The sequence below is a fragment of the Nannospalax galili genome, unplaced genomic scaffold, assembly GCF_000622305.1.
Source record: "Nannospalax galili isolate Female #2095 unplaced genomic scaffold, S.galili_v1.0 scaffold235, whole genome shotgun sequence".
NCBI classification, from domain to species: Eukaryota; Metazoa; Chordata; class Mammalia; order Rodentia; family Spalacidae; genus Nannospalax; species Nannospalax galili.
The window spans coordinates 6,277,059-6,303,284 of NW_008338118.1; the positions used below are offsets into that span (position 1 = coordinate 6,277,059).

At 37.0% G+C, this 26,226-nt stretch overlaps 1 protein-coding gene across 2 annotated transcripts in view; it reads left to right on the forward strand.

The window, feature by feature from the left end:
* Ndufs4 (NADH:ubiquinone oxidoreductase subunit S4) overlaps positions 1-26,226 on the forward strand; it is a 141,833-nt gene that overhangs the window by 87,538 nt on the left and 28,069 nt on the right. For both annotated transcript variants that reach the window (XM_008832946.3, XM_017798111.2), the window contains exon 3: positions 19,193-19,365. In XM_008832946.3, the coding sequence (XP_008831168.1) occupies positions 19,193-19,365 (173 nt within the window). The remainder of the gene's footprint in view (positions 1-19,192; positions 19,366-26,226) is intronic.

Sequence of the window (26,226 nt, forward strand, 5' to 3'; positions counted from 1 at the left end):
CTTTCTTTTGGTCTGTCAATCTTCTTTATCTTTTCAAAGAACCAGCTCTTGGATTCGTTGATTCTTTGTATTGTTTTCTCTGTTTCGATTTCTTTAATTTCTGCCCTGATTTTTGTTATTTGTTCTTGTCTGCTTGGTTTGGGTTTCGTTTGTTGTTGCTTTTCAAGTGTCTTAAGTTGCAATGTTAAGTCATTTATTCGTGTTCTTTCTGATTTTTTAATGTAGGCACTTAGAGCTATAGACTTCCCTCTAAGGACAGCTTCCAGTGTGTCCCAGATGTTTTGTTGTGTTTTATTGTCCTTTTCATTTAGTTCCAGAAATACTTTTATTTCTTTCTTAATTACTCTTTTGACCCATTCATCATTCAGGAGTGTGTTGTTTAATCTCCATGTGTTCATGTGATGATTAGGGCTTCTTCAGGTGTTGATTGTAAGCTTTATTGCATTGTGGTCTGATAGAATGCATGGAATTATTTCAATCTTTTTGTATTCGTTGAGGGTTGTTTTTTGCCCCAGTATATTTTGGAGAAGGTTCCTTGGGGTGCTGAGTAGAAAGTATATCCTTTGGTGCTTGGGTGGAATACTTGGTGGATTTCCATTAAGTCCATTTGATATATGGTATTGTTTAATCCAGATGTCTCTCTGTTAACTCTCTGCCCTCTTGACCTTTTTAATGGAGACAGTGGGGTATTGAAGTCCCCTACTATTAATGTGTTGGGATTAATCTGGGTCTTAAAGTCCTGTAGTATTGTGTTTATGCAGTTGGATACACCAGAGTTTGGTGAATATATGTTCATGATTATAATATCTTCTTGTTTTATTGTTCCATTGATCAGAATGAAGTGGCCCTCTTTATCTCTTCGGATTAGTTTTAGTTTAAAGTCTGTTTTGTCAGATATTAGAATTGCTACACCTGCTTTTTTCTTAGTACCATTTGCTTGGTATATTTTTTTACATCCTTTCACTTAAAGATAGTATCTGTCCTTGAAAGTGAGATGAGTTTCTTGCAGACAACAAAAGGATGGGTTTTGTTTCTTAATCCATTCACCTAGTCTGTGTCTTTTGACTGGGGAGTTCAGTCCATTAATATTTAAAGTTTTTAATGAAAGATGATTGTTGAATCCTGTCATTTTTATTTCTGTTTATATTCTTGAAATAGCTGTATTCTTCCATAGTTATAACTTCATTGAATTCCTTTCTGCAACCCCTTGGGTATAGTCATTCCTTTCTTCAGCTCTTTGTATTGCTCACAGAACCCTTTGAAGGGCTGGTTATGTGGACATGAATTCCTTCAGCCTATTTATGTCATGGAAGATTTTTCTTTACCCTTCGACTATAATAGTCATTGTGACTGGATATAGTAATCTGGATTGGCATCTGTGGTCATTTAAAACTGGGAATACCTTGGTTCCAGGCTCTTCTGGCTTTCATAGTTTGCATTGATAAGTCAGCTGTAATTCTGATGGGCTTTCCTTTGTATGTGTCTTGTTGTTTGTCTTTTGCTGCTTTCGGTATTGTCTCTTTGTTCTGTATGTTTAGTGTTTTTACTATGATAGGCCATGGAGGATTTCTTTTCTTGTCCTGTCTATTTGTTGTTCTCTGTGCTTCTTGTATTTGTATGGGCATGTCTTTCTTTAATTTTGGGAAATTTGGGATTCTTCTCCCTCCTCTATGCCTATGATTCATAAGTTTGGTCTTTTTATGGTATCAGACAATTCCTGCATATTCTATTCTTGTGATTTCTTAAATTTTTCATAATCTTTGCTTGAGTGGTCTAGTTTGTCTACTTTATCTTCCAATCGATACTCTGTTTTCCATTTCATTCATCCTATTGGTGAGGCTTTCTCCTGTCGTTTCTAATTGGGTCACTGAGTGTTTCACTTCCTTCTTTTCAGCCTGAGTAGTCTTCGATATTTCTAAACTCTTTTCTGAATTCATTCAGAAGTTTATCTCTATCTTCCTTCAGTTCTTTGATTTCTTTCTGTGTTCTTTAAATTCACTGAATTATTTTATCATGTTACAATTGTTCTTTTGTGTTCCATGTCCTGCATTATCTCTTGTGGGTTCTCGTTGTACTCCTCTTCTTTTGTAGTTTCTGATTCTTGTTTGAGACTCAAGCATTCAAGTTCAGGTCTGCTTCTTTTTGTAAACTTTATATGTGTTTGTGGTTTACTTTTTGGTTACAAAAAGTTTGGTTCCTCTAAGCTTTCGGTTCTGTGTTTTGATTTTATATTGGAGTGGCCAGATTGCTTTTGTCTTCAGGAGTTCCCACAGAGGCCAATGTCAGATGAGGATCAGATGCTCTCAGGGTTTCTCCTAATGTCTGGATCCCTCCAGGAAAGATTTTGGCCTCAGGAATTTGGTGGTTGGACTGGCCTGGGAGCAGGGCCCAGGAATGATGCTGGCCTAGGGCAGCTGGTGGCTATGCCACCCAGAGATGCTAAGGAAGATGTGGGCAGGAAGTAGCCCCATGGGTTCCTGGGGACTGCACGGAAGAGCTTTGTTGGTCTGGATGCAAAGGGTCAGGAAATGGAAGGGTCAGCCCCTGTTGTCCAGGAAAGAGGCTGGCGCGTTGTGCAGGCTCAGGGAAGCAGAGGGAGGTGAGGGCGGGGCCAGGACCAGAGTGCTCCTGGGGACCCCAGAAGGAACTGTGTTGGTCTGGATGCAAAGGATCGTTAAGCAGTGGTGGTTCCCCCTGGTGTCTCGGGTACCAAGACAAGGAATGGGACAGGTCCCAGGCTAGGGGGAGATGGGAGGGTGAATGAGGCTGGGGGAGTCAAGGTGCAGAGGGCATGATTGACTTATCCAGGAGAGAGGCCTGTGGGTCCTGCAGGCCCAGGAAAGCAGAGCTATTTTTTAAATTTTTAAAAAATATTTTATTTATTATTTTTATTTTTTATGTGTATGCGTGTATTGCCGGCATTATTTTTTTTAATTTATAAGACCTTATATTAGCTTTGGCTGCCATAAGAAAGTACTTACTGTAAAGTAGGTGGTTTGAATAACAAATTTATTTTCTCACAATTCTAGAGGTTAGAATTTCAAGATTGTAATGCCAACATGTTTGGTTTCTGTCGAAGTCTTTTTTTCCTGGCTTATTAAAGGCTGTCTTCTAGTTGTATCTTTATGTGAACAAGAGAGAATGCAGTTTCTTTGGACTTTCTTCTTATACAAGTTCTAATCCAGTCATGAGAGCCCTGCCCTCATAACCCACAGGTCCTGATTCAGTACCATCACATTTGGGTTTAGCCTTCAAATTCACTTTTAAGGACAATACAAACACTACTCAGCTTATAATATTTCTTTCATGGCATATACAATTCTAGGTTTGATATTTTTATTTTTGTACTTTAAAGATGGTATTCCAGTTTATTTTAAAATTTTTGAAATCCACCTAACACAAAATGTTCAAATGTACAAGTCAGTGGCATTATTACATCATGAAGTTGTACAGTCATTGTTGCTATCCATCTCAAGAACTGTTTGTCATCCTAAGCAATAACTCTGCATTATCCTTTCTTCTCAGTCTCTCACAATCACTATTATATTTCTTTTCATTACATATTTGCCAACTTTGATGTACCTCAGATAAGCAGAATCAGAATATTTGTCAATTTGTGACTTACTATATTTAACATGTTTTGGGTACTTATCCATGTTGCAGCATGTATCATGTGTCAGAATTCCATTATTTTTAAGGCTGTGTAACATTCCATTGTCTAGATCATAAGTTACTCTTGACCATTTTTTTTGCTGTTGCACACTTAGGTTACTTTTACCTTTTGGCTATTGTAAGTAATCCTGCTGTGAACATGTATAGCCAAATAACTGTTTTAGTTTCTGTTATTAATTTCTTTTGGTAGATACTCTTAAAATACAGTTATTGGCTCATTTGATTATTTTATATTTTAACTTTTAAAAAAATATTTTTTAATTGATGTGTATGCATGAATTGCCTACACATAATTAATTGTACCTTGTCATGCACTGTCCATGGAGGTCAGAAGAGGCATCAGATCCCCTGGGACTGGAGTTACAGATGGTTGTTAGCTGCCATGTAGGTGCTGGAAATAGAACCCCAGTTCTCTGCAGGAGCAGCCAGTGCTCTTAACTGCCAGGAGCAGCCAGTGCTCTTAACTGCTGAGCCATCTCTCCAGCCTCTATATATTTTAATTTTTTGAAGTATTGTCAAAATTTTTCACACTGGCTGTGCCACTGTGCACCACTGTAAAAGGATTCTAACTTTTCTACATCTTGGCAGCACTTGCTCTTCTATTCTTTCTGCTTTAAAAAAAAAAATACATCGGAGGGGCTGGAGAGATGGCTCAGTGGTTAAGAGCACTGACTGCTCTTGAAGAGGACCTGGGTTCAATTCCTAGTAACCACATGGCAGCTAACAACCGTTTATAACTCCAGTTCCAAGGGTTCTGGCACCCTCTTTTGACCTTTGTGGGCATTGCATGATACCAGTGTACCTACTTACATGCAGGCAAAACACTCATACACATAAAGTAAGGATAAGAGAGAGAGACAGAGACAGGTCTGTGTAAAGACTTAGTTTATATTTTATGTATGAGTGCTTACTTGTATGTATACCATATGTATGCCTGATGCCTGCAGAAGCAAGAAGAGAGTGTTGGATCCCCTGGAACTGGAGTTGCAGGAGGTTGTGAGCCACCATGTGGATGCTGGGAACCAAATCCAAGTTCTCTGCAAGAGCAGCCAGTGCTCTTAACCACCGAGCTATCTCTCCAGCCCAGTATTCTGGATCTTAATTCTCTACCCAATGTATATCTTTCAGCTTATAAAACTTTTAATTTTAATGAGGTCTAATTTTTCTGAGTTTTTCTTTTGTTGTGTGTGCCTTTTGTTTTCATGTCCAAGAAATCCACACCAAATTCAATGTCACTATTTTCTCCATGTTCTCTTATTGTTTCAGCTCTTACATATAGGTGGCTAGTTGGGTTCGAGTTTCATAATGGGACATGGTGTAAGGTAATATTCTTTATTGGTTGGATATCCAGTTTTCTTACAGCATTTATTGGTTCTTTCCCTTTTGAATGGTCTGACTCTATACAAAGCTCTGTTTCTGGGCTCCCTATTTCATTGCTCTTTCTGTGTACCTTTCAGCATCACACTATTCTAATTGCCATAGTATTAAAGTAAATTTTAAATCAATATGAGTGAATCCTCCAGCTTTGTTCTTATTTTTAAAAGTTTTTTTGAAAGAAAAATTACATGTATAGTTTGGAATGGATTTTAAAATTTCTGTGGAAAGATGTTATTTGGATTTTGATAGGGATTGCATTGCACCTGTGATTACTTTGGATAGGAGTGTTAATTTAACAATATTAAGAATCCTACTGTATGAACAGAGGATGCTTATTATTCTTTTAAAAATATTTGTAGTTTTGAGTATATACTTCTTTCACCTTCTTAGTTAAAATTGTCCCTGTTTTATTCATTATGATGTTGTTATGATGGGGTTGTTTATATGATTTCCTCTTCAGATGATTTTTCTGTATTGATTTTGTATGCATCCAGTTTGCTGAATTTGTTTTTTAGCTGTAACAGGCTTCTGTCTATTCTATAATTACATAATTTAAAAGAATAGCATAATTGATGGTATATGAGGTCAAAAGTTCTTTCTTGACAGTTCCATTGTATACTTTGAAAAGACAATACAGATAAATTTCTAATGATGAGTTTTCAGTTTGTTCAATCCCCAAATATGGCAAATATATTGATTTTTATGAACTGACATAAGTAGGAAGGCCCTCTGTCCATCCTTCCCTATCCGTGTCTTCTGGAGTGGGTAGTAAGACATACGAAGGATTTCTAAACTCCTGATTCAGCTCTTCTTAACTTCACGTGAAAGAGGCTGTCCCTTAACACTTAGAGCATATATCAAAAGATCTTTATCTCCAAGAAGAATCTTAGGGAAGACTTTGCTAAGTTTCTCCCAGCTTATCACCATTATATCATAAGCTTTTTGTTTTCTTATGGTGTTCTACAACTATCTAGTATTTATCAGTCCTATTATGAAAACCAACCAAGATTGTTCCTTGATTCTTTATTTCCTCATAAGGCTCTGTGTTCAGTAAATTTATATTAAGAATCTCATATGATTTTTTTTTTCTTGCTAAATTCCCTTTCAGATGAAAAGAGGCCACTGCTCTGGGTAGAGAAAAAAGTTTTGTTTTTTTCTTTTTCTTCCTTTTGTAACAGTTTCTGTCTGAAGTAGGTAAAGTTCAGGCTGTTGTAAAAGACTGTGATGTAAAAGGAAATTATAAAATCCTAGCCAGATTTTAGAGTGATTTTTCAGACATCTTTTTATTTTATTTCACTTTTAAAAAAATATACTTATTAAATTTTGGTGCATTTCATATGAAACATCTTAGTCATCTTTATAGCCCCTGCCTTCCCCCCTCCCACCACCAGATTTCATGTAATCTATCATATGTTAAGGCCTATGTAGTCGTTTGTGTCCCCAGATTTCCCTGGATGCAGGTTCATCCACTGGGGTCTAGTCAGCCTATCCAGGGTCTCTCCCTTTAAAGAGGATCAACTCTCCTTCACATTTAAAAAAATATTTCATTTATTATTTTTAATTTATGTGTATGCATGTATTGATTGCCTGCATGTAGGTAAGTACACCCATGTCATGCAATGCCCATGGAAGACAGAAGAGGCTGTCAGATCCCCTGGGCCTGGAGTTACGGACAGTTGTTAGCTGCGATGTGGGTGCTGGGATTCGAACCTGGGTCTTCTGTAAAAACAACTAGTGTTCTTAACCACTGAGCCATCTCTCCAGCCCCTCTCCTTCACATTTTTTAAAAAAACAAAACTAAATTGTTGAGGATGTATTTTATTGGTAACTTGTGGAAGAAACAACACTTAGGAATCAAATTGCTCTCAAAGAAGAGGCCTTGTCCTGTATCAGAAGGCTGTTAAAGAACATAAGTGTGCTTTTTGTGTCATAATAGAGTGCTTAAGGTGTGGTATATGTGCATTTGGACACCAGGTACAAGTGTGTATTATTTCATGATTCCCTGTTTTCACTAATAGCTTCAGTTAACAAATGTAAATTCCCGTTCCTAACAACAGAAAAGATAATTCTTCCATATAGTTTAAATTTTATTATCATGCCAAAGCAACAAGGAATTAGTCTTTTTTTAATTTATTCATTTTTAGTAAAAATAGTTTATGAGGACAGTGGGCTGAGCAGTACCTAGAATACTTTCCGTAACCTAAATTTTTACAGTGTGCTTTCTTGAGATATATTTAGACTTGTGTGCCATTATCTCATGTGTGTACAAATGGGTATGTTTGTGTGCCTGTGCATATGTTTTGCAGGTGCATGTGCATATATGCACAGGTGTGTGTATAAGTCAGAGAACAACCTCAGTGTCATTCCTCGGGTCCCTTTCAATTTTTGTGTTTTTTTGTGGTTGGTTGGTTGGTTGGTTGGTTGGTTTGAGATAGGGTATCTCACTCACTGACCTTTATCTTACAAAGTTGGCTCAGCTGGCTGACCAGCAAACCACAGAAATCTATCTATCTCTGCCTTCCCAGCTCTGGAATTAAAAGTATGATCCACCACGCCTGGTTTATTTTACACAGGTTCTGAGTATGAAATGCAGGCCCTCCTGCTTGCAGGGCAAATACTTTTCCAATTGAGTTCTCCTGACCCCACCTTCCCCCTTTTTTGTGACATAAATTCTTACTAAACTTCTGGGCTAGTCTGTGAACTCCTGGGCTTATGCAGTCTTCCTGCCCTGCCTCCCCAAGTATCTAGGACTGTAGGTTCATGCCACCATACTCAGTTTGCCTAGTGAATTTTGTTTTTATTAAATCAAAATTATTCAGGCTTTTGATGAATGAAGTTCTTTTCTGTTGTTTACAGCTTGCCTTTCTGATTTTATTAGTTTAATTTATTGCTCATCATTTGATTTTGAAATTTACTTATGTATTCCTCTTGCCTGATGCTTACTCCATATTTATTTCATATGTAGTTTTCTGCTGCCATGGCTTTTGAGTTCATAACTCTTAGTATATATTATGTATATGCCTGCCTTGTATTACCAAGGGATGAAAGTCCTGTTAGATTAAGAAATAACATATTATTTTCAGATTTTAATATTATTGTTATATAGGATCTTGTAACCAGTTTTGTTTTTTTTTTTTTTCTCCTTGTTTATTACAGTTTCTGAAATGTGGCAAGGTGTCTTAAGATACCTGACTGACTTAATGAATTTAGAATCCAAGATATTCTGGAACGTTGATGTTAAAAAGCAAAGAAATATGCCATTTTAATTATTAAAAGCTTGATCATTTTTTAATGATACATCTTTGTGAGCATTAAAATCACATTCATTTACTTTTTTTTTTTTTTGTCCTTTTGAGACAGGGTCTCCCTACTGTAGCCCCAGTTGGCCTGGCACTCAACATGTATACCAGGCTGGCTTCGAACTCACAAAAATCCACCTGCCTCTGCCTCCCAAGTGCTGGAATTAAAGGCATGCGCCACCACACTGGGCACATTTACTAATTTTTTTAAAGATATTTTATTTATTATTTTTATTTTTATGTGTATGAGTATATTGCCTGCATATAGGTAGGTGCACCCGTGTTGTGCAGTGCCCTCAGAGTTCAGAAGAGGAACTGGAGTTACAGACGGTTGTTAGCTACCATGTGGGTGTTAGAAATCGAACCCAGGTCCTCTGTAAGAGCAGCCAGTGCCTTAACTGCTGAGCCATCTCTCCAGTCCTACATTTACTAATTTTTAAAGTGCCTCAGTTAAGCATACTGGTTTTCATTGAGACAAGTATTGATTATTCATTAATTTGTTAACCATGATTTTTTTAAACAATTTTACAATTTTTCCTGGTTTATAGGGGAAAAGCTTATTTTTTATGTTTTTTAAAAATTGTGATATTTTTGTCATACAATAGCTTCTTAGTAGATTTAATTCATGCTGCCATGCCTAATCATTTACTACTGTAGAGGAGAAAAAGAAGCATCTTCTCTTCGCCCATCATAAGGTTCATGGCTGACTTCCAATAGCAAGACAGATGAACAAGAGAAAAACAGGTTTAGCCAAATTTTTAGGTGGCCTAGAGGGCTTCATAAATATCCAAAGACCTGGGAAAAGCCTCCTGGCATACACTTGTCATCCCTATACCCAGGAGGCCAAAGCAGGAGGATTGCCGTGAGTTTGAGGCTAACACCCTATCTTAAAATCCTTTTCTCCTTTGTAATTAGAATGGAAGAACACACACTAAAGTTAAGCCAGTTAATGTATACTTGTTTCTCTGCCTTAAGGGTACAAAGGGAAATTGGCCTGCTTTTATATTGATAGTGAATATGAAATTTGAAATATGAAATTTTACCTCCCTGAAGGTAAACATAGATAACATGTCGGAGACTATAGAAATTCTTATAACCTTTGTCACATTTAATTGTAGTCTTAATGATTCACCTTTAAGAATTAAGTTACTATAGGGTGTCATGATGCACACCTTTGATCCCAGCACTCAGGAGGCAGAGGCATGAGGATCATTGTGGGATCCAGGCAAGCCTGGGATGGTCTACATAGCAAGTTCCAGTCTAACTGGGGCTATAGTAAGACCCCATCTTAAAAAAACAACAAAAGAAGCTACTGATGGGGCTGGAGAGATGGCTCAGCAGTTAAGAGCTATCACTATTCTTGTAGAAGACCTAAGTTCAATTCCCAGCACCTAAGTTGGGTGGCTCACAGCTGCCTATAACTCCAGCTCCAGAGAGACCTAACACCTGTGGCCTCCGCAGGCACCAGCACGCACATGCACATACACACAGACACGCACATACACATAATTAATAATAAAATAAATCTTTCAGAGAATTAAATTACTGAGATTTGCATAGAGCACCATATACTTTAAAAGTAAGATAAAACAACTGTGTTTTATTAAGCTATGAGATTGTATCATATCAACTGAATAAACTATTATGAGGTCTGAAGACTGAGTCTACAACAACATGGAGAAAATGATGCTATAATATTTGGAGGTAATCAATATAAAGTTTTATTAGTAAAATAGATTTGCATATGGATAATTATGGGAGGCAATTCAAGTAAGAAAATAGCTGGCAGGGTATTAGGCATATTGATACAGTGCTTTAAAAATTTCCTTTAATATTGATGCAATTTAGTAGTATCTTTTAAAAATGAGTATCCTGAAAGAATCATCTTCTGTCTCCCTCCTTGGTCAGGCATTTTCTGACACCTTTCTACCATTAAAATCAAATAAGATTCCCTTTCATTTGACCTCCATAGCAGGTGTCACATTTTACTTGTCTTGATTTAATCCTTCTGAACAGTGATGTAAAAAGGGTTTTGTTATAAACCTTTTAAAACAGGAAATTAACATACTAACACAGAGGTAAAACAACTGATTTGTCAAACTCCCCCCATCCCCAGGTAGCAAATGGTCCTCCAGATTTGTCACTTATAATTAATTCCTTGGTCTGGATCTAAAGTATTATGTCTGAAGTGTAATGATTTTTGTTTTCCACATCCCTTCTGACCTTATGTATATAAGATTATAGATTAAATATTATATATAGATTATTTTCTCCATCCAAGTCCTATCATTGTATCTTTTGAAGTCCTTAACATAGTTAACTTTGCATAGTAGGATCTTTGAATTGAAATAAAGGTAAATTATACATTATTTCTTCATTTTCATAGCTATCACTGACCTTCCCATATGTGGCTGTATATATTTCCTTCATATTTATTGTACTCAGTATTTTTTCAGAGATTTATGTGTTTGTGTGTGTGTGTGTGTGTGTGTGTGTGTGTGTGTATATGTGTGCACATAGAGGCCAGAAGTGAGCATTGGATGTCCTCTATCACTCTTCACCTATTCCTTGAGGCAGGGTGTTTCCTTATAGGTGGGGCTAGAGTTTTTCAGCTGGGCTGGAAGCTGACAAGCCTCATCAGTCCTTCTACGTCAGAGCTGGGGTTATAGGAATGCTTAGGATTCAAGGCTTGTTATTAGGGGATGGGAGTCAAAATATAGTCTTCATGATTATACAAGTGCTCTTAGCTACACAGCCAACTCTCAAGCCCTCTCAATATTTTGGGTAACACACACACACACACACACACACACACAAGAAAATGGAGTGTCCAGCCCTTAGCTGGGTATTTCTCTCCTCCAGACTTGAAGCAACCACTAAAACTTTGCAAAGAATATATAGGTTACTGACTCATTTCTTTTCAAGGTAAATTGGCTATTTTTCTGTATTTGACACTACCTTCCCATTATTTGCTTATCCTGTTCTTAAAAATGTCTCATAGAGGGGCTAGAGAGATGGCTCAACAGTTAAGGACACTGATTGTTCTTGCAGAAGACCCGGGTTCAAATCCTAGCACCCACATGGAAGCTAACAACTGCCTGTAACTCCAGTCCCAGGAGATCCAACAGCCTCTTCTGATCTCCGTGGGCATTGCACAACATGGGTGCACTTACATACATACAGGCAATATAAGAGCACTGGCTGCTCTTGCAGAGGATCCAGGTTCAGTTCCCAGCACCCACATGGCAGCTAACAATCGTCCATAACTCCAGTTACAGGGGTATCTGATGCCCTCTTGTGACCTCCATGGGTATTGTAAGATATGGGTGCCCTTACATACATGCAGGCAAAACAGTCATAAAATAAATCTTTTTAAATGTCTAGTTGTTTTCTTGAGAATACAGATGTCTATTTTATTGAGCATTGTGTCTAACAGGTAATAGATACTTGCTGAAAATACTTTGAGTAGCAAGTTTTTTTCTTATTCAAGGTAAATACTTTATGTGCGTTATATACTGTTTAGTTTATAAATTGATTTTGTGGACGATGCAACAAGACAGATCTATTTACCCAAAGTTGAAGGTTGGGATTCAAACCAAATTTTATATACCTACTTTTACTTATAGCCATTGTTCTTTCCTCCTCAGAAGGATCTAAGAATAATAAAAATATTTGGAGTTTAGAAATGGTTCTTTCATTTTTGTTCTTGTTCTCTTTGTATGATTTGTAGCTTCATTTGCATGATCTCTTCCTAGATTATATCTGGCATTTTTTACAACTCTGCTTTTGGTGTCATGATAGCTTTTCCCAACATGCAAAATATTAGGGGTTTTACCTTCCAGTACTTAATGACCTACTTGGATTTCTTGGTCAATTTCTAGGCAGAGTAAGCACACAAAATTGCGTTTACTGTAACAACTCTAACTTGACTTCGACATTTGCAGTTATATCTGAATCCCTATGGCCACTGATTTTTAAGTATGTTTAAGATTCTTTAAGTATGTTTAAAATAGTAAGTAACTAGATATAATTATGCTGTCTGTAAATTCATACTTTATAAAATGTCCTTAATTGCTTATTAAACCTTTAATGAGTTTCTTGTATCTCTTGGTTACTTAAAAGGAAGATTTTTTTTTTTTTTTTATCTGTTTGCTGATTTGAGTTTTTTGCAACTGGTTTGCTATGTTAGACTAAACTGACCTGGAACTCATAATACTCTTGCCTCCACATCCCTAGTGTTGAATTGCAGATGTACTGATAAAGGGACCTTATTATTACAAGTCTGAGATTTTTTTCTTTTTATATCCTTCATGGTTGATGTAAAAAATTAAAACAGTCATCAAAATTTACATCAGTTTCATCTCTGCTATAAGTTTAAACACAACTATTAAGTAATATTCTGCAGTAAAACAAGTTTTGATAAGTGTTGGCATGTAATGTTCTAATGCGTGCTATATTAAAACTTTTCAGCATCAACCCACACTAATGCTATTTAATTAACTTATTACCAAAAAGCCTGATAAACATTTTGACTTCTTTGGATGCAGCAAGAACTCTAATAAAAATTAATCCAGAAATGTAAAGACCTATTTATTTATCTTTATACCAAGTGTAAACTGATAAGGTTAAGTGGGTGGGGCAACGGAAGTAATTACTAAGGCCAGTGGCATTTTTGTGGTTTAATAAAAGCAGAAGCTAATTATTCAGGTTTTATTTAAGTGAAATGATGCCAAAAAGGAGGTTCCTGCAGAGCAGCTGTACTTCTTCAGTGTTACTCTAATTTACCAAAGACACAACTGTCACAAACAGAACTTTTAAACTTGATATATAGCCACAAAAGTAAGGAGGCTTTTGTTTGGAGTGCATGCAGAAGAACTCCTTTATACAAATCAACCACAGATGACGGACAATGATGAAAATTTGATTCTTTGAAGTCATAATAGTCATTGAAATGTGTGAAATTCTGGTATTGAAAAGAGAGCGGCCAGAAAGGCTCTAAATCCTGGGTGGTTGCAAGAGGCTTGCTGGGAGGTTTTTCTGCATTTTGACACCAACTTCCCATTGCTTGTTCCTTACTTCCTTTGTTAAAAAAGAAAAAAAAGTTGAACTCACACAAGATAAATGGGGACAGATGATAACCGAATCATAGTTATATGGAAAAGTAATATTTTATCATGGAAATTGGTATTTTAAAGAATAAAGTTCATATACATTCTGGCATTTATCATCCTAGTGATTTTTTAAATTCTTCCCTTTAACTTCTGAAATAGGAGACCAACTATCAGCTTTTCTAAAATTTAAAATCAGAAGAGATGGTACTAGAGGGCAGAGCTTAGGAATTATTTATGTGCATCTTTTCAGTAATAAATTTTGGTCAAAATACCTTATGAGTTATGATTGATCTGTTTCCATTTTATAAAAACATACTGTAAATGAAATTGTATTTCAGAAATATTAGGATGATGACATTCTTTAATCATAGAAATGTATTTCATTCTTAACCCAACTGCTTAAGAGGTTTTAAAATTCAGCAATTCTGTGTGCATTATCTATATGTTAAGTGACGTAGTTTATTAGAACTTGTAGATACGTATTAGTGATTAAGTTCTTTGAGTACCAATTTGAAAACTTCCCAACACCTTATGGATGCTTTTTGTGATCATAGAAAATTTGTGAATTAAAGAAAACTCTATAAAAGACAGTATTGCATCTTCTACACATTTTTTATAAAAATGAGGTTTTAGTGATCAGTATTTTAGTACAAAAGTAGAAATCTGTAGAGAATATCATCAGTTCAACATAGTTTAATTTGCAGATGTTTCGTTTTCTTGTTTGTGACACTGAGTCATAGGTAGCTCAGTATGGATTTCAAGAGAAAAGAAAGCATTTGAAGACAGGAGTGCAACATAGTGCCTCATAGATCTTTTCAAGTGTTACATTATTTTAATGGAATCTTGGAGTGAGAACTTTAGCCCATTGTAAAGATAGAGAACAGGTTCTTCTATCACTAGCTGAAGCTGCGTGGATGAAATGATAACAATAGAGTGTCCTGGTACATTTTATAAGTGTGAGAAATGAGTTTGTCTAGACTGAAAGGATGTCTCCAGGCACTAGGAAGTTTAGAGCTTCTGTGCCCATTAGGTGTCAAGAATGTGAGAGATGCCAAGCCTTTTTCTTCACTGTCTTTGGCAGCAGCTCAGCTGGTCTGTGGTATATTACATGTCTTCTGCAGGCAAAGACAGTTATTCTATGTCAGGACAAGTTAGGCTTCAAAATACAGAAACTCCAGGGCTGGAGAGATGGCTCAGTGGTTAAGAGCACTGACTGCTCTTGCAGAGGACCCGGGTACAATTCCCAGCATCCACATGGCAGCTACAAACCGTCCTTAACTCCAGTTCCAGGGGAACCCAATACCCTTCTGACTTGTGGCACTGCACAACACGGGTGCTTTCACATACATGCAGGCAATATACTCATACACATAAAATTAAAAAAATAAATAAAATATATTAAACAAAATAAACTCCTTTGCTTGAATTTCAGCTTTAAATTGGGGGCATATATCGATAAATAAGTGCCAAACTTTGAGAAGATATGAAACATTGATAGTTACGAGTTTAGATAAAAAGAGCTTAGCAACATTTTATAACCACTTATTTTAAAGACACTTTCCATCCTAAAACTGATTCTATCCTTTTCTACTTTATAATATATACTAAAATTTAAAAATACAATTTCAATTTTATATAGCTTTACTGATTTATATTTTATCATGTATTCATCATAATATAGATGTTAAAAAAGTAAATACGTCCTCTAAATCTCATTTCTGGGTGACAAGTATTAAGAATTTAATGTTTCCTTTCATACAATTAAAGAGTCAAAAATCATAGCTTCATTTATTAGGAACTTTGTGCAGACTAGAAAGATTGATGTGGAATTTGGAGAAGATGCCCCACCCCTTGATTTTGTAGTATACTTATAATAAGTGTTTATACTTTGCTTCTGTTATACTGAGGAAATGAGACATTCATCTAAAAATATAAAATATTAAATGATAAACCAAATAGCAGATTGTAAAGGAAAAAATAAACACTGAGGACCTCCCAAAGAGCTGAGTCATTTTAAGCTCTTGAGTAGAGGACTGTGCTTTAGAAAGTCCATCATTAAAATGTCACACTGAGGCTGGAAATATAGCACAGTGGTAGAGTCCTTGCCTAGCATAGATGAGGCCCTAAGTTCAATTCCCAACTTCGTCAAAAAGAAGAAAGGGAGTTTGTGTGTGTGTGTGTGTGTGTGTGTGTGTGTTGCTGGGGATTTAATTCAGGCCTTGTACAAGCTTAGCAAACACCCTGTCATGTCCCCTCACCCATTTCCTCCACCCAGAATAATAATATTTCAAATTTTATTTAAAGTTCAATCTGACAATCAAAAATTACCTATTAGTGCAGGCAAGATGGCTTAGTCCGATAGAGGAGCATGACCTGGGCCGAATGTCCTGCCTTCAGTCACCAGATCTCACAAGATGGAAGGCAAGCAACAATGCCTGAGAGTTGTCCTCTGACACATGCACACATACAATAAGTAAATAAAAAATAATTTTTTAAAAATTACCAATGGGTGGAGAGATGACCCAGTGGTTCAGAGCACTGGCTGCTCTTACAAAAGACTCAAGTTCGAATCCCAGCACCCACATGGTGGCTAAAACCTGTCCATAACTACAGTTCCAGGAGATCCAACGCCCTCTTCTGACCTCCACAGGCATTGCACAACATGCGTGCACTTCCATACATGAACACAATACACTCATACACATAAAATAAAAGTAATAAATAAAATATTTAAATTAGCAACTAAAATTTATGTTCATACTTTAAGAGTTTTTGTACCAATTGTACTTTGTTGTTTTCTCTTTCTCCTGATGTGAAGCAATTTGTTTCACGTTCTCTAGATGTAAGAAAACAGTCAGTGAGTGTTAGAAATGAATATTGGACTGAGGAGATGGTTCAATGGATAAAGTACTTATAGCCCAATCATGAAAATCAGTGTTCAGATCCCCGCCACACACTTAAAACCTAGGTGGCCATAGCCTCCTGCCTATAATCCCAGGGCTAGAGGAACACAGGACACCCCAAGGCAAGCTAACTAGCTAGCAAGACTAGCTGAATCAGCAAGTTCCAAGTTCACTGATTGACTCCTCTGTCTCAGTAAATAAAATGGAGAGCAATTGAAAAAGACAACTGGTATCCCGACGTGGTAGTGCTCACCTTTAATCCTTTAATCCAGGGAGGCAGAGGCAGGCAGATCTCTGAGTTCAAGGCCAGCCTGGACTACATAGGGAGTTCCAGACCAACTTGGGCTACAGGGAGACTTTCTCAAAAAGACCATAAAAAGAGACGACAACCTGCATCAACCTCCATTCTCCATCCATCTACATGCATACCCACACATGCATGTACGCCACATGAGTTTATAATGCATATTTTTTTAATCTTTAAATTATCTATATGTGTGTATTTGTAGGGTGGCAAGGGGTGCACATGAGTGCAGGTGCCCATGGAGACCAGTGTCATCAGATTCTTCTGGACCTGGTGTCAGTGAGAATTGTGAGCTGCCCAATGTAGGTGCTGGGAGTTCTCTGCAGGAGCATCTCTCCAGTTCAAGATTATAAATATTTTTAGGGATCCTTTTGATAGTTTCTCTAAACAGATAAGCTATAACAAGGTAACCATGCCTAATGGTACAAGTAGAAAGATACTGTGTTCAGCAAAGAATTGGTTGCTCACTGAAATAACTTTTTAAAAGTGTTATTTTAATCTTGTTAGTGTAGAATTTCATCAGCTCAGCGTTTGTTTCCCTGGTGCCTATTACAGCACTATGTACATGTGCTGATTATTTGGTTCTTATCACTGATAGACAAACTACAGATAAACAGCCTCCATTAGAGGACATGTGATATTGAAATGAAGACTAGCAAAATAGGTTAAGTTTTCTAGTTTTTACAGTTTTCGTATAATCATTTCATTCTCTTTCTTGGTTTTAAGTAGCTGTTCAAATATTAGCTTGTAAACTTTTTTCCCCTTTTAGTAGTGCTGGAGATGGAACCAGGGCCTCAGCCTCACACATGGGAGGCAAGTGCTGTACTACTAAGCCATATCCCTGTCCCTAATGATTTTTAAATATTTTATTTAGACAAATGATAATTGTTTTGAAAGTGAGAAAATGACTCAGTTGGTAAAATGCTTGCCACACAAGCATGCGGGTCCCAGAAACCACGTAAAAACCAGGTGCAACAGCTCACCTGTCATTCCAGTGCTGGGAAGGTTGAGGCAGAAGGATCTCTGGGACTCACTGGCCAGCCAGTCTAGACAATGGATGGGCTCAAGATTCAGTACGAGACCCTTGTCTCAAACGATAAGATGAAGCTACTGAGGAAGAAGACATCCGATATAGGCATCTAGCCTCTACTCTTCTACATGAATACACACAAGCACAAAGTAAGAATGATATGGTTGACCCTAATATGATTCTAATATTTTAATAGCATAAAATATTACTAATTGTAGATTTTAAACTCTGAATTATTTTATTATTTTGAGCCCTGGCTGCTACTGTGTTTGATAAATGTGTATAATGTGCAACTTCAAAATTCTATACATTCCCCAGTTGAGCATTTGTTTCTGGATAAAAGTTTATGTAGAAAGTGAGAATTGTTAATCTCATTAGTAAAAGAATTTAAGAATGGACTCAAAGGAAACTCAGGACAACTTGATTGGGGTTTAAAAGAAAAAGCCCAGTTCAGGTAAGTTTTAATCTTAGCATTTGCCCAGAGGACAGGGGGATAAGCAGCCGCATTGCAGGGAGGGGAGCTTTAGAGAAAGAGTGAAAAAGCCCAAAGTACCAGAGAAAACATACTTAGACTCTGACCAGCATCCGAAAGAGACAGAACAGAAGAAAAAGGGCAAGTTACACCTTTCTGAGTCAGACTCATTTAGGTGGACAAACCCAATAAAATCTCATGGCAGCTACTAAGAACGATACTGGGGGTGGGAATTCTGGGAAGAAAAAGTACATTATCTCATTAAATGGCAAATTGTTCCTCCATTCTCTTTATCTTGGCTTGAGGTAAAGTTGGGGTGGGGGGGGCTGCCATTCTGAGGGCTGCCCTTGACCAGGTAATTGGTGATGACTCTGGATTCATTCTTAATGAAGGAGACAATGGTGTATCTCTACCCAGAAGTTGATTATATTCTTTTGACTAGGAGGAAACAGCTTTCTTTGAATGGGCTTTCTATGCTATTGTAACATAATCAATTATCCCTGTTCACAAAGTAAGAGTATATCACTATAGGTTTTCATTAAAACGCTCTTCAGAAATTACCATGATGGCCCCAGAGATGGAAGCAGGAGGATCAGATCATAAGTTCAAGGTCATCCTTATAGCAAGATCAAGGCCAGCTTTGGGGGTGGGAAGCAAACATAAGACCCTGTCTCAAAAAAAAAGCAAGGAAAAAAGGAAAAGAGAAAGAAAAAGAGTTAAAAAGAGTTGCCGTGCTGATTTGTATTTCAGTAATTGAGCACTTGCCTGGCTGTACACGGGAGGAATAAATTTTTTTAGAGCTTTTCCCACTGTGCCCCCAAACCACTTCTCAAATTTAGCATTTATAGATATCGCAATAGAAATTTATACAATGAAATACCATGATAGTAGTAAAATAGGCCAGAATGCATATCCCAATGAATAAAAAATTCAGAACAGAAATGCATTAATACAGGAAATAACAAAAGAACATCAGTTGATATGTAGGATGTTGAAAAATGTTTATTTGCTTGTTTTTCTTCAGGATGTCACTACATTAACTGGAGTTCCAGAAGAGCATATCAAAACCAGGAAGGTCAGGATCTTTGTTCCTGCTCGCAACAACATGCAGTCTGGAGTAAACAACACAAAAAAATGGAAGATGGACTTTGATACCAAGGAGAGATGGGAAAACCCTTTGATGGGTTGGACATCAACGTGAGTACTTTGATTTAACACAAATACTGTTTTTATCTTTTTCTACATAGATTTTTCTGTTGAAAATACTGATTTTTCAACTTCTTAGAACTGATATGCTCATGAAAATACTTTTTGACACAGGTGTCACAATAATAAAAAACACACATACATATATATGTATATGTACACAGAGAAACACATTCATACGTGTGTGGCTCAGAATAATAAACCATAGAAGTACTATTCTAAATACTATTGATAAAATTATAAGCATTGGTAATATAGTATTCAAACTATATATTAGTCTAAGATATTCTGAGAATGATAATTTACTAACACTAATTTTTTACTTGATTTGGTTTTGGGTTTTTAAAAATTATTTTATGTGTATGAGTGTATTGCCTGCATTTTTGTAAGTGCATCCATGTTGCGCAATGCTCAGTGAGGTCAGAAGAGGGCATCAGATCCCCTGGAACTGGAGTTACAGACAGTTGTTAGCCACCATATGGGTGCTGGGAACTGAACCTGGGTTCTCTGTAAGAGCAACCTTAACCACTGAGCCATCTCTCCAGGCCAGTTTTTGTTTTTTTGAGACAAGATCTCACTATGGAGCTCTGGCCAGCCTAGAACTTGCTGTGTAGACCAGGTAGGCCTCAAAGTTGCAGCAGTGTAGGGCAGGCATGTTAGTGCATGCCTTTTATCTCAGCACTCAGGAAGCAGAGACAGGCAGATCTCTCTGAGCTCAAGGCCAGCTTGGTCTACATAGTGAGTTCCAAGCTAGCTAGAACCACTTAGGGAAACGTTCTCTCAAAAAAAAAAGAATTAAAAATTTACATCTCAAATAAATTAATGGTTTCACCATATTTTGGGTTCTTAATCTACCTATATTTTATTTTATCATTAGATATGTAATATTAGTTTGCTGTATAGGGAAAGTATTTAAAACATAGCTAGATACATTTGTGTAGATTTACAATTGTGTGTTCATTTGTAGTGCTGGGAATCAAGCCCAGGGCTTTATGCATGCCAGGCAAATATTCTACCACTGATCCATATCCTCAGTTTATAATTTCTCTTTTTTTAATATTTTATTTATTACTTTTATTTTATGTGTATGAGTGTATTGCCTGCATGTATGTGAGTGCACCTGTGTCATGCAATGCTGCGGAAGTCAGAAGAGGGCTTTGGATTCCCCTGGAACTGGAATTTAGGACGATTCAAAGCCGCCATGCGGATGCTGGGAATTGAACCCGGGTCCTCTGCAAGAGCAGTCAGTGCTCTTAATCGCTGTGCCATCTCTCTAGCCCTTATAATTTTTTTTAACAAGAGAACTACTTTATCTAGTGGGAAAAGGGAGAATGTTAATTTAATCCAATTTTTTACTGTTGGTCAAAGAAATGATTCTTGGATATGCTGAAAGAAAAATGACTACCCATCTTACACTTAAAATATATTTGCTTCCCAAAGACCCAAAGTGTCCTGATGTATGGGAGCTAAGACTTGATACTCATTTTTTCTGGTAGATTACCTCTGGTTAGAATCTACCATATGGATGGAATGATGTGGAGGATTTAACAGACACCTAATCCAATGGTGAAGGAGTATCACAGCATAGTAAACATGACAAGTACAACACCTGGAAAGACAGCATTTGTATATGTTGGAGGTTTTTTCAGACTTACCATTAATACACAGAGAAAAAGGACACTTACTCCTAGAGTGGAGGTAGTGCTCAGAATAGAAAATGTAGTTTGGAGCTACTCTAGTAATTTTGTGACAGAGTTTGATCTCAGATATTTTTCCAAGCTGTTTCAGTGGAGGCAGAAGGGAGGCGTTGCTGTAGAAGTAGACTTCGTGACTATTGAACATGAATTTCATTGTTGCCTATTTATCTACAGTATTTTTTTTTCTAATTTTGAAAGGCCACTTTTGTTCACTTGCAGGATTTTAAGATAAGTGTTCTTGATCTTTGTTTTTAGATTTTTAAATTCACATTTTTAAATACTGTATTGACATTTCTTACCTGAGGTGCAAGTTTCTTATGCTCTTTTAATTATGGGAGTCTTTAAATGTTAGAACTCAAAGGTAAAAGGTTTATCTTTATGTAAACTTGAAAAATATTAGAAGATGCAAAATCATCCTTGAGTTTGACCTAAGGTTTTTACTGCATAAATCCCCTTAATCCAATAGGATGGCACGTGGGTGCTGGAACGATTCATTCATTGTCATTTAAGGTTGTAGCTAGCTGATAGTTATTATTGATCTCATTTCTTTCTTTCTCTCCCTCTCTTCCTTCCTTCCTTCCTTCCTTCCTTCCCTCTCTGTGTGTGTGTGTGTGTGTGTGCGCGTGCGTGCGTGCGTGTGTGTGTGTGTGTGTGTGTGTGTGTGTGTGTGTGTGTGTGGCGCACGCACCACAGCACACAAGTGGAGGTCAAAGGAAGACTTTCGGGAGTTTGTTTTTCTCCTTCCACTTTATGGGTTCCAGGGATGGAACTCAGGTTATCTGACTTGGTAGCAAGCATCTTACTCACTGAACCAACTTACCAGCCCAATTTCATGTATTTCTTAACAATTTTTTGTTAGGCTGGAAAGTCTCACTTCACTTCTATAAGTAGGCCTTTAATTTTCAATAAAATGTAAAGGTAAGTTTTTATGGTTTTCTTCAATTATGTTAATATACATTGGCCATTGGATCAGAAGGCTATTAGACTCAATATTTTCTATTATTTCATCATAGTCTAAAATGCAACTTCCATATCTAATATAAAAATAGTTTTTTCCATTAGAGAATTATCTATTATTTAGTTTCTGGAAGTAAGGATTTATTTAATGCCATCATGGACATGGAAGGGCACCTAATTTAATCAGAGGTGTTGACTAATTTAGATGTTGCTAATTCTCTTGTTGCCTAACTATTCACATAGTATACTTGATCCTCAAGCCATAATAAGTCATCAAAGTAGACGTGATACTTAGGCTTGTACTTAGTCCTTTGGCTTATTAGTAGTAAACAGAAGTACTGTCTGTGCCAGCCTTTCCTCTAACACTGCTCTATCTCATTGCAAAGGCACTTTCAATGTTTCTTTTAATCACGTGGCTCAGTTTTGTAAATTCTTCAGTAAATACAGATATTGTGAACAAGTAAATGAGTATATTGTAGATGTAAGTGATCTGGATCCATGAAAATTATCAGCTATTCCTCTCCCTGCTCCTTTACACTATTGTCTACAAACTATCTCCATAGAAGTGAACTCAATTCGTTATGTGCCCTTCTGAGTTTTTTTTTTTTTTCCAGTGCATTTATATGTGTATATGTGACTTTATACATCTTTGGGTCAAATCTGAAGCTTTTCGTATTAGTATGAATTGATATTTTCATTTTATTACTATTTTAGGTGGGTTTTTTTTTGTTGTTTTTTGTTGTTTTTCTGTTGTTTTTTGGCCTTTTTGAGACAGGGTCTCCCTGTAGCCACAGCTGGCCTAGATTCACTATGTAGACCAGGCTGGCCTCGAACTCACAGAGCTCTGCCTGCCTCTGCCTCCCGAATAGTAAGATTTAAAGGTGTACACCACCACGCCCCATGAAGTTTTTTGTTTTTAGTACATTTTCTAGTGAGAACAGCTGGTATTTGCAGTTGGTTTTGCATGTTTTTTACCCTGTGTCTGATTACATTTCATGGCTTTCCAAGGAACTCACTTTGTCTAGTTAGCTTCATAATCTAAACCTTGTGGCACTTTGTTTTCTCATCTTACACTTATTGCTAATTTTTAATTTCTTTTTAGCCTTGGCTGGCCTAGAACTTGCTATATAGACCAAACTAGGCCAGATAGCCTGGAACTAACAGAGATCCACCTGCCTCTGCCTCTGGAGTGCTGGGATTAAAGACCACTCCTGCCTGAACTAATCTCTTTTTCTTGCCTTATTATACTGGTAGGATTTGCAGACAATGTTGACTATTAATGGTTGTATTCAACATCTTTATTGCTTCTTTCAGTGGAAATGATTCTTATATAATAAAATGAGCAAAGATTGTTTTCTAATCTTGACTTAAAACATTCAGGAATGGTTAGTTAGACAGAGTGTCATGCACCTATAATCCCATCTATTTAGGAGGCTCACATAGGAGGATAATTTGAGCCTAGAAGTTTTAAGAGGAGCCTTGGCCACATAGTGTCACCCTGTCTTCACACTCCATCCCCAGATTTTCCTTTCAAAATCAGTTATAAGTATTGAAGTTTATTAAGTGCTTTTCTAACATTTATTGAAGGGAAATAATCTGCTCTTTAGTAAATAATCTGTTAACATGTAATGAATTTTAGTTATATATTTTCTGATCTAATTAGATCTTTTCCATTTAGGCACAAATTCAATATTTTTCAGTGTAGTGCTTGATTTGATTTGTTTAGACATAACAGAATTTAGGGCCTTTTATAATTATCAGTGCCACTTGGCAACAACAACAACAACAAAAATCACCTACTTATTAGTGACTTTTCTGATCAGTGATAAAATGTCATGACCAAAAGCAACTTAGGGAAGAAAGGGCCTGTTTTGGCTTAGGGTTCCAGAGGGATAGAGTCCCTAATGGTGTGGAAGGCATGGTGGCAGGAGCAGGAAACTGATCACAATTTCATCTACACCCAGGAAGCGGAGAGAGAACAGGAAGTGGAATGGGGCTACATAAGGAAGTGGAATGGGGCTACATAAACCCTGAAAGTGTGCCCCAAGTGACATACATCCCCCAGCAAGGGTCTACTTTCTAAAGGTTCCATAACCTCCCAAAATAGCACCACCAACTGGAAACCAAGTGTTCAAATTCATGAGCCTATGGGGAAACAGTTCATATTCAACCTACAACATTTAGATTTTTTGCCTTTCAGAGAGCAACTAATAAAAATTCTCAGTGCCAGAAATTTCATGGGTACTTCTTACAAATTTATAACGCTATTAAGAGTTGATAGATATTTGGGGCTGGAGAGATGGCTCAGTGGTTAAGAGCATTGAATGCTCTTGCAGAGGACTTGGGTTCAATCCCAGTACCCACATGGTGGCCACGAACTATCCTTAACTCCAGTTCCAGGGGAATCCAAAGCCCTCTTCTGATCTCCACAGCACTGCACAACACAGGTGCACTCACATATATGCAGGCAGTACACTCATACACATAAAACAAAAATAATAAAATATTTTTAAGTTGATAGATATATATATGATACTTGAATTCTCACATATTTTTAGTAAAATACTAAATAATAAAAATGGCCTTTCAAAATTAACAAATATTGTGGATAAATAACAATGAAATGTATTCATTATATATCCACAATGAGAAACAGCATGTCCAGTATTTCAGAAGTCCCTATCTCTTCCCATGACCCCTTATAAAGGTTGCCACTATCCTAGCAACATAGATTAATTTTGCCTATTTTGTATTTTATTAAAGAGAATCCTTTATGTGCTCTTCTGTGACTAGTGTTTTTGCTTAACCTTATGTCTGCAGGATCCATCTGTTTGACTGTTGAAAAGCAGCATTTGAGTAATTTTCAGTAGGAATTATTACATGTAATACTGATGTGAAGAATTTTGTGTATTCCTTTAATGAATATGTGACATACTACTTACCCCTGACACACTGGTCGTTGATTAATAATCAAAATAATTTATGCTGGGTGTGGTGGTATGTGCCTTTAATCCCAGCCCTCAGGATTCAGAGGCAGATAGATCTCTGTGAGATTCAGGTCAGCCTTGTCCACATGGTGACTTCCAGGTGGGCTGGGACTAGGAAGCTCCTGCCAAAAAAAATTATATTGATAATTATCAATAATGTATTAATTCTTTGTTTTATTTTATTTATTTATTTATTTTGGTCTTTGAGACAGGGTCTCCCCAGCTGGCCTGGAACTCACTATATAGAGACCAGGCTGACCTTGAACTCAGAGAAATCCACCTGCCTCTGCCTTCTGAGTGCTAGAACTAAAGGTGTGTGCCACCACACCTGGCAATAATTTATTAATTCTTTGATTTCTTATGCTTCTTGAGCTAATGACAGCAGCTTTATAATGAGTTCTAGATCCTTGAACTAGTGCAGAACTGATTTTTTGTTGTTGTTGTTTTTCCTTTTCTTTCCTTTGTTAGGGCGAGTCTTAGTCCTGAAATAAGGGATTCAAACTTTAAAAGGCATAGTATTTCTGATGTCCCGCTGGAAAGCACAGGTGTTAAGCAAGTCCTTACTCAGTCTGGAGCAGAGCTGCTGAAACCTCTGCTCTAGTTTTAAAACCTTACCCATTCATGTGCAGACCAAAAAATCACTGTTCTTTGGTTGCCTGTTTTAACAGTTTTACCCTTAAATGTGTAGCTGCTCCTCCAGCAGCTCTATTCTTCAGCTCCAGATTTCTCTTTTTATATATATTTTTATTTTTTTTGTATATGAGTTTAATGCCTGCATGCATGAAAGTGTATCAGTGTCATGTAAGGCCCTCCAGAGGTCAGAAGAGGGTGTTGGATCCCCTGGAACTGGAGTAGATGATTGTTACCCACCATGTAGGTGTTGGGAATGAAACCCAGATCTTCTGCAAGAACAGTTGGTGTTCTTAACCACTGAACCATGTCTCTAGCCCCTCATCTCTAGATTCCTTGTGCTGACAAGACCATGCCTCTTCCTTTGACTTCTCTGTGCCCCTATCTGTCTGGGCTTGGAGAGTTCTTAGAGGAAAAATCTTTGAACTTGGATCTAATCCAAAATGATTTTTCTTAAAAAAAAAAAAAATTGAATTCTTCCCAATTCTCTCTCTGGTCTCTTCAAAGACTTTTTTTTTTCAGAGTTTATAATTGCTACCTATGTGTTTGTTAGTCATGTAAACCTACTCATATATAAACTC